This window comes from Nicotiana tabacum, chromosome 9, assembly GCF_000715075.1.
Source record: "Nicotiana tabacum cultivar K326 chromosome 9, ASM71507v2, whole genome shotgun sequence".
Lineage (NCBI taxonomy): Eukaryota > Viridiplantae > Streptophyta > Magnoliopsida > Solanales > Solanaceae > Nicotiana > Nicotiana tabacum.
The window spans coordinates 2,796,395-2,806,294 of record NC_134088.1 but is presented as its reverse complement, the minus strand read 5'-3'; the positions used below and the strand labels follow the sequence as shown (position 1 = coordinate 2,806,294).

General features: G+C 36.4%; 1 protein-coding gene across 1 annotated transcript; it reads right to left on the bottom strand.

Annotated features, from left to right (window-relative positions):
- Positions 1-8,863: 8,863 nt before the first annotated feature.
- Positions 8,864-9,342, bottom strand: LOC142164330 (putative EG45-like domain containing protein 1). The gene is made up of 2 exons (XM_075222317.1): positions 9,231-9,342; positions 8,864-9,129 (listed from the first exon to the last, which is right to left on the bottom strand). Exons 1-2 carry the CDS (start codon positions 9,340-9,342, stop codon positions 8,864-8,866), a joined length of 378 nt encoding a protein of 125 aa, XP_075078418.1.
- Positions 9,343-9,900: the final 558 nt, after the last annotated feature.

The following is a 9,900-nucleotide window of genomic DNA, read 5'->3' as shown; positions in this document are numbered from 1 at the left end:
AGGTCTGAATACAACGGAAAAGTATGAAAGTGTACTAAATACAGTCTAACAAAAACAAGAGGGAGAAAAGCAGTGCTGCGAACGTCGGGCAGCTATCTTGCTAAACTCTAATGACTCTGCCTCCGAGCAATCAACACCTACTACCGGGTTCAGAAATACCTGAATCTGCATACAAGGTGCAAGGAGTAAAGTAAGTACTCCAACTTAGTAAGTAATAAAGGTAAATGAAAACTGAGCAGTAAGAAAACATGTAAAACACAGCGTAATACTACAGCAAATGTAGTACCTTTCCAAAACAGTACAGAAATCATTTATTTCGTAAATCAAGCTTAGTTTCCATAAAACCTTTTTAAAACAACTTTCAGTAGTTTCAAACGAGTGATAAAATAGTGAGTAAAAAGGATGGAAACATAAACAGCCTCTCGGGCAAAACATGTACCATAAACCGCCCCTCAGGCATAATATCAACAGAACCAGCCCCTCGGGATACCTCACAATCACTCGTAATTAGCCCCTCGGGGATAACTTAAATCAAGAACCACCCATCGGGCAAGAACATGGAATAACATCAGCCCATCGGGCTATATCATATCTCATACTGGGTACCCGCGCTTAATGGGGGTGTACAGACTCCGGGAGGGGCCCCTTACGGCCCAAGCGCAATAACAAGCCATCTCGTGGCATAATCAATATATCACTCACTCAGGGTACCCGCGCTCACTGGGGGTGTACAAACTCCAGGAGGGGCCCCTTATGGCCCAAGCGCAATATCAAACCACCGAGTGGCATAGTCAATAGGCTCTCGGCCTCATATCAAGCCACCTAGTGGCGTACAACTTAGGCCTTCGGCCTCATAATCATAAATCAGTGTATCACTGTTGCGGCGTGCAACCCGACCCAAAAGTATCCTCACAACACAGACCATCGTCCTTACTTAGTCAGAAATCTCTAAAAGCCACTCGGGCATAGTAAAATATGATGCTCAACCCAAAATATCATTTAAAGTATTAAAATAGAGTAAACATGGCTGAGTTATGAAAATAGTAGAATATAACATGACCGAGTACATATATGAAATTTAAAACAATGAGGAAATAGCAGTAAAAATCCCCTAAGGGTCCAAAACAGTTGGCACGAGGCCCAAATATGGCATTTAACCCAAAACATGATGATAGTAATCAGTTTTCAATCAAATAAGCAGTAAAACAGTCATTCTGGATGGACTAAATCACAATCCCCAACAGTGTACGACCCCACACCCGTCATCTAGCATGTGCGTCACCTCAAAGTAGCACAATGATGTGATGTCCGGTGTTTAATACCCTCAGGACAGACATTTACAATCATTACTTACCTCTATCCAGTCCAAACTCTAGCCCGCAATGCCTTTGCCCTCTCGAATCGAACTCCGGATGTTCCAAATCTAACCAAATCAGTGCATACCCATTAAAATATGATAAGGGAACAAAGCCCACTCGAAAATATCGAATTTACATCAAAAATTCCGAAATTGCTCAAACCCGACCCCCGAGCCCACATCTCGGAATCCGATAAAAATCACATCAATAGAATCCTCATCCTCTCACGAGTCTATCCATATCAAATTTATCCAAATCCGACCTCAATTGCCCATTCAAATCCCCAAAAGAATTCTCAAACTTTTCTTTCATTTTTCCCCAATTTCCACTCTAATTTCTCAAATTAAATGATGAAATTCAGGATTAAATCATGGATTTAAACCAAATATTAATGAAGAATACTTACCCCCAATAGCTCCACTAAAAATCTCCTCAAATTTCACCTTCTCCCGAGCTCTCTAATGGATTTTGTGATATTGGACTTAAATCCTCGATTTTGAACTTAAACATTCTGCCCAATTATTTCCTTCATCGCGATCGCGAAAATTGGCTCGCAATCGTGAAGCACAAAATGGACTGCCCCTCAACTTACCTTACGCAGTCTCGGAACAACACACGTGATCGCGAACGACAAACTTATCAATGATCGCGAACGCGGCCCTCACTACGCGATCCCGTAGAGAAAATCCTTCACCTCACGACTGCTCCAAATCCTTCTTCGCGATCACGACCGCTCCAAATCCTTCTTCGCGATCACGACCTTATCCACGCGGTCGCGATAGCCAAATCCACATACCTTCGCAATCACAAACTCAAATTGGCGATCACATAAGACAAATTTCTCAGCTGTTCTTAATAGACCTACGCGATCCCGAACCTTACTACGCGATCACAGAGAACAAAAGTCTGCAACAGAATTGAAGCCAAATCTGCAATTTTCCAAACATACAATTGGTACGTTTAACCTCCTGAAACTCATCCGAGGTCCTCGGAACCTCAACCAAATATTTCAATAAATCCCATAACATCAATCAAACTTGTTTCAACCTTCGAAATGCTCAAAACAACATTAAAACACCAAATCATCATCGAATTTAATCCTAAGAATTCCAAAAACTTCCAAATTTTGCTTTCGATCAAAAAGTCTATCAAACCTCGTCCGAATAACCTGAAACTTTGCACACACGTCAAAAATGACACTACGGACCTACTCCAATGTCCAGAATTCTATTCCGACCCCTATATCAAAATCTCACCTATCAACCGGAAAATGCCAAAATTCTAATTTCGCCGATTCAAGCCTAAACCTTCGACGGACCTCCAAAATACATTCCGATCATGCTCCTAAGTCCAAAATCACCTAATGGAGCTAACAAAATCATAAAAAATTCACTCCGAGATCTTATACTAATAAGTCAAAACTTGGTCAAACCTTTCAAATTGAGAACCGTTCTTCCAAATTCATTCCGATTATCCTGAAAACCAAAACTGACAACTTACATAAGTCATAATACATCACACGGGGCTAGTCATACCTGAGAATTGGCGAACGAAGTGCAAAAGCTCAAAACGACCGGTCGGGTCGTTACACCGGCCAAGTCGTTACTACTAGGTTTGTTGTTGTTGTTTTTTGCCTCTTTAGCAGTGATTGTTGTTGAGTTCATGCTCTTTAACTAGATTGTGAATCTACAAGGGGTTTTCCTCTAAAAGGGTTTCTAATTCCCATGTATGCGTTTAGTTAGGAGCATAGAATCAGTTTCTCCCTAAATCACCTCTAAAAATGATTCTTGACAAATTGAGCAAGATTTGCTTCATAGTGCATCCAGGTGCGGATTAAGCACAATGACTATGAGTTTTCACGAACCCAATAGCTTTTATCTAGATCCTGTATTTGTATTGAAAAAATTGTTACTTAATAAAGTAGTGCGTAGCAATTTAGAGCCACGGAAGACTTGAGCTGATTGATACTGTGGTTGTCCCTAGTGTACGGCAATATTGGATATTTCACTCTATACTCATCTCACTTTCAAAAATGTTTGGTTTTTAGCTTAAGTCAGGGTCTTCTAAGTTTCTACTCGCTAGCTTGCTTCAATTTTGGATGACTTGATGAATCATATAGAGAGGATTAATAGGTAGAAAATCAAATGCAACCGAAATTTATGTTGCGTTTTTATTAAGGGGTGTGAATGGTAAATGGAAGAGGCACCTCTTGGGTTGCACCTCTTCATCTCACCCTTTCATTGTCTATAAATTTAGAAACTTGGCCTCATTTTTAATAGATGGAAAATCTGAAAACTTCTACCCTCTTTTTATACGGTTGCATTATTTTCCAAATAAATATAAGTGTCACTGTGATTTGCTCCGTTTGTTGAGTTCGCTGAAGTTCTGTGATTTGAAGTGCCTCTATCACAGAATAGTTATACCATTCTATCCTGGAAGGAATTAATCTGTATACCTTGGGAAACAGTGAGGGGATTAAATTCCTTAAGGACACACTGTGCATTCAGTGGGCTCGGAATTATTTTACGATTTGTTTATTGAACTAACTTTTGTTTGCTTCACTGATTTTCTGATTTTGAATACAGTAATACCAAAAATTTTAAGGAATTTAATCCCCTCCTAGTACCCAAGGTTATGGATTATTTTCTCTCAGGATAAAACGAGTTACACACTGGTGTAGTGGTACTTCAAACCCCAATGTTTCAGCGAACACAAAGTTCGGTAGCAAAATCACACTTACTATTGCTTTGTTTGATGCTAAAAGTATGCAGAAGAAGGAGGAGAAGCTGAGAAAATCATAGTGAAATTCTGAGCAGAATAGCGTTGTATTTATAGCCAAAGTTGGGCTGAAATCTGAAGAGGTACAACTCTTTAGAATAGTTGTTTCTGCAAAACGGCCACAGCATAAATGACATTACATAAATGGGTATTTACTCAACAATAAAAAGGAAAAATTGAAGAGGGTAGTTAAATGTTACCAAAATAGAAAAACGGATTGGATTTAATATTAATATTCTGTTATTAAAATAAATATTTAATGACATTTTTGTTAATATTTTACTATTAACAAATAAATTTGGTCCAAAAAGTTAATCAATCAATCGATCATTTGACCAAACCCAAATCCAAATCCGAAGCTGAAGCCGAGTGAGCGACGACGACGACGACGACGCAAGGCTTGCCTTCTTCTCAACTCTTTAAGAGCTAGAAGAAGAGCAATTGCTTATATACCCATAAAAAACTTCTGCCTCTTCCAATATGGGACAATGTCCATTTACCAAGGGGGGGAACTTAAAATTTCACTTAAAATTTTCATTTCCCTCCATTTCCCATTCACCCTCTTTTAAGTATTTAATATATTAATTAAATAAATAAAAAAACATCAATCCCCCATATGAATGTGGAAAGTGGTAGGAAAGATTGGAAGAGCTGGGTTGTATATGATATACCAATAACACATTAGAATCTAACGCAATCAACTGGTCCAGTGGAAGTACCTTGGTAGAGGAAGAGATAACAAATGATGAATTCCTTTTTGATAAGTTCTGATTTACCCCAGAACTTGTATGGGGAAAGTTATTCTTACAGATAAACGTATACTCAGTCGAGTTCCCCATAGCAAGACGCAATCCATTCCATATGAAAAATGGAACTGAAGAAAGCCCAACTTAAATATTTTAAAATATGGGGGTACTTAGCTAAAGTGCAAGTTCCTAAACCCAAAAGGGTAAAGATCGGACTGGAAATTATTGATTGCGTTTTCATAGGATATGCAACAAATAGTAAGGCATATCATTTCTGGTTCATAAATCAAAAAATCCAGAATTCGTATTAATACGGTAATTGAATCAGATAATATTGAATTCTTTGAGAATATCTATCCGTATAAAAGGAATGTGAGTCGTCTAGTGAAATATCTAAGCGACCTCGTGAAGAAGAAAAGGAAAGTACACCTAATGAGGTGAATCCAAAACGTAGTAAACATCAAAAGATAACTACTTTCTTTGGACCAGATTTTCTGACATTCTTGTTAGAAAGTGAGCCTCAAACATTTAAAGAATCAATGTCTTGCTCGAAAACACAATGTTAGAAAGAGGTAGTCAATAGTGAGATAGAACCCATAGGAAGTAATCATACTTGGGAATTGGTTGATCTTCCTCCAAATAAACCTTTGGGTTCTAAGTGGATTTTCAGAAGGAAAATAAAAGCTGATAGTACTATTGACAAATATAAGGCAAGATTGATTACCAAAAGATTAAGACAACGAGAAGGTCTTGATTACTTTGACACATACTCACCAGTAACGAGGATTACATCTACTCGGGTGTTAATAGCGTTAGTCGTCGTTTATGGACTAGAAATTCATCAGATGGACGTAAAGACAACCTTCTTAAATGGAGATTTGGAGGAAGAAATTTATATGGAACAACCTAAAGGGTTCGTGGTTCCTGAAAAAAAAAGGTATGTCGACTTGTTAAGTCAATTTACGGACTAAAACATGCATCCAAACAATGGCATGTGAAATTTGACTAGAAAATATTGTCAAATAATTTCAAACTAGTGTATTTACATTAAGAATACTATAAATTATGTAGTCATTGTTTGGTTATATATGGATTATATGTTGATAGAAAAGGCACATAAAACATGTGAAATGTGGGGGCATTTAGCTTATGCATAACAAAATCTAATGTTAGATGTGATGTCTATAGTATTTCGAAGAACAAGATGATATGATTCTTCGAACACCACGAATCATTAATGATATTGATATGGTAGTCGGTGAATTCATTACTTGTTCAGTATTAGTGATGACTAGTGATGAAACTACAAATTCGAAAGTTGTTTACGTGCCTTTACAGAAATGATTTGTTCTTTCTTGAACATTTATAATGTTTAGCTCTTTTATGAAAGGTGTCACCTGGAAGATTGCGATTTTTCATAAAAAGTGTGTTTGTATGTTTTGTATGAACATGACCATTCATGAATGAACATATTAATACGTTGGTCTATAATGAGGTGAACCAACCGATGAACATGACCAAAATCCTTGAAAGTTGGATTTGTTTCATAAATGAAGGTGCTATAATTTGCATATAATATATAAGTATGAATAAATAGCATACAAATGCTTGAAAATGGCAGAGTGATTGTGAATGTGTTATATATTAAAAGGTTGTGGCACAACTAATGCCGATCATTCTTGTTGTTGTTATAATATATTATTGCTACATTAAGTGTATTCAATAATCTGATATGCAATCGAAAGTCGAGACGTATTATTCTACAACATAAGAAAGTTTGCACTAAAATTTCATGACAATGAAACGAGTTTTAAAGTATTTGAAATGTACTCCAAATTATGTTTTGCACTACAATAAGTATATCGAGCTAGTAAAGGGGTATAGTGATGCAAATTAGATCACTGGTTCAACCGATTCTAAATAGTCGGTGGAGGAGCGATGTCTTGGAAATCATCCAAACAAATGTGCATTGACCGCTCTACAGTGGAGGCTGAGTTTATAGCCTTAGATAAGGCCGGTGAAGAAGCTGAATGGCTCCGGAATTTCTTGAAAGATATTCTATTTTTGCCCAAACCTTTGACACTTATATGTATATATTGTGATAGTCAAGCGGCAATAGGCAGGGCAAGGAGCGTTATGTATAACGGAAAATCTCATCACATTCGACGGAGACACAATACAGTTAGACAACTACTCTCTAGTGGTGTTATCATGATTGACTACGTAAAGTCAAGAGATAATGTATTGGATCCACTTACAAAAGGCCTATCTAGAGAGGCAGTTGAAAGATCATCAAAGGGTAAGTCATAGGACAAGTCATCATGGCGGTAACTCTACCTAGCAGACTGGAGATCCCAAGAGCTAGGTTCAAAGACATCAAACAAAGTTATGAATGACGGTTCAACATTGTCAAATAACTCAACTCATTCTCGTGATGAAGACAATGTTTAGAAATCAAGGTAAAGCATTAAGGCTTTTTGATGAGTCAATAAAGCTTAAAGCTTTTTAATGATTTGCTAAGTCTGGCAGGATATGACCAAATAGTGTGTCTATAAGATTACACGTTTAGAAATTACCTATGTGAGTGTGAAGTGTAAGCCACTTTAAGGGGAATGAAAGTAAAGGCCCATTCTCTAAGCACTGATGAAACCAGGCGGTGTTCATGGCTGAAACGAACACAACAGTGAGAACCAAAGATGGTTAAGGATTGATTGTGTGTCTTATGGTTGTCTAGATATACACCAAAGCTCAACGATTCAAAGATATCAAATATACCGATTGACCGAGTATATCCGACATAAGTTCACTACGAAAAGTTCAAAGGGAAACCTACTTACCTAGATGTGATTAATCCTTACTTGCGAATCACACAGTATTTTCATGCATGTTTTTTACATATGTCCATTCCTCATTCATATGGGGGATTGTTGCGTTTTTATTAGGAGGTGTGAATGGGAAATGGAAGAGGTACCCCTTGGGTTGCACCTCTTCATCTCACCCTTTCATTGTCTATTAATTTAGAGGCTTGGCTTCATTTTTAATAGATGGAAAATCTGAAAACTTCTCCCCTCTTTTTATATTGTAGCATTATTTTCCAAATAAATATAAGTGTCAAGTGTGATTTACTCCGTTTGTTGAGTTCACTGAAGTTCTGTGATTTGAAGTGCCGCTATCACAAAATAGTTATACTGTTCTATCCTGGGAGGAATTAATCCGTATACCTTGGGCAACAGTAAGGGGATTAAATTCCTTAAGGACACACTGTGCATTCAATGGGCTCGGAATTATTTTACGATTTGTTTATTGAACTAACTTTTGTTTGCTTCTTTGATTTTTTGATTTTGAATACAGTAATACCAACAATTTAGTCTATGACTATCCTCTAATGCAACCAAAATTTAGTTGCATTAGAGTTTTTATCCTTGATGTAATGGTAGAGTTGTTGTAGTAAGGAAGCTAGTCGTATAGTTGTAGATAGAGTTTATGAGTTTGGTGTGGTCCGTACTATTTTTTTTTTGTTTTGTAAAGTTCAATTGGTATATAAAATTTTACTTACCAAAATAAATATCTAATATCATGAATATACGTTACGAAAAAATTACTATTCTGGATTATCTCCTGTATCTGATTATCAAGATCTTATGATATGAAATATATGGTAAATGGCTTGCCCTTGCTAAAGCTTACTCAAAATATTTTCCAACATAAAACAAAAAGAAAAGGAAAAGATGAACTTTTATTCTTAGAATTGATCATGTACATGCATCAAGTTGTCAATTATCCATCAATTCAACTTCACTATGGAGTATACTTCTACATGCTATATATAATATAGATCGAAGTTCCATGCGCCATATTTGATGCCTTCTTATCCCACCCTGATAATCATAGAACAATATACTCAGTGGCGGATGTGACATATATATAATTAATAATTTAATTGAATTTAATATTTTGGATAAAGAGTATATATATAATTACTTACTTGACGTAGTCAATCTTAATAATATTTTCGACAGTGACTGGAGTAGCAATGATTGAAAAGGCTTCTTTAGAGAGATCCATGGTTACACCACATCCAGGGCAATCACTTACCATTTTTACTACAACACTCTTGCCAGTGCAAGGTTGTGGCACTGGACCAGTGCATGTGACCTTTAATAATGTTCCACAATTAAAATCAAGCCCGAGACGATCACTCGCTGCTAAGAGGGTGCCTTGGGTTGTGTTTCCATAACATGTCGTAGCTGTAATAACAATAATATTTGTCCATCAGTATCAAATAAGTTCGAACATATGGTCTAACAAAATTTTAAGAGAGTAACAAAAAAGAATAGAAGAAACTTACTAGCATGTGATAAGTTGTAATAAAATGAGGCAGTCCCTGGTATAGCCAAAGCTATTGAAAACAAAGTTGACACAACACCAATAATGAGACAAATAGTTTTAGGAATTGCCATTTCTTTTCCAAAGCCTTTTTTATTTCACTGATACATCTACCCAACCAGTAATCACCACCTTTTTATAATCTTTTCTAAGTGACCATGGGCTAAAATATGGTAACCAGTTAAGAGAATTAAGGCAATCTTTTTTTTTAGCCAAAAGATCCACCTTGCTGGTGGGTTTTAGGAATATCAATTATTGTGCATTTCCTATCATACTATATTCATATGCATTGTAATATTTTCATCTGGTATCCAAATGAGTTAGTGATGGATTGATAAGTACCCTTTTATCCTTAAATCAAAGGTTTCGGGTTCGATCTTGTGTATGGAGTCTCTTATGATAAGAAACGCTTTATCCTCTAATCAGTATTTTAAAAGGCGAGGGCATAAGACGGGATATTTTACTTAATATGGGGCGAAGCAAAAACTTCGAGACATGGGGCGTAAGTCCCATGGATATTTAATTTTTATAATTTTTGAATGAATAATATATTATTATAACAAAAAAAAATTAAAAGATACATTAAAAGTTCATAAAACTAAAAAGAATTAAAGAAATACATATAAAAAAAA

Excerpts from the sequence above, each read along its gene's own strand:
- LOC142164330 (XM_075222317.1), bottom strand. The coding sequence starts at position 9,342 with ATGGCAATTCCTAAAACTATTTGTCTCATTATTGGTGTTGTGTCAACT. Across the intron at positions 9,130-9,230 it reads TTACAACTTATCACATGCTA|CTACGACATGTTATGGAAAC; the intron begins GTAAGTTTCTTC and ends TTGTTATTACAG.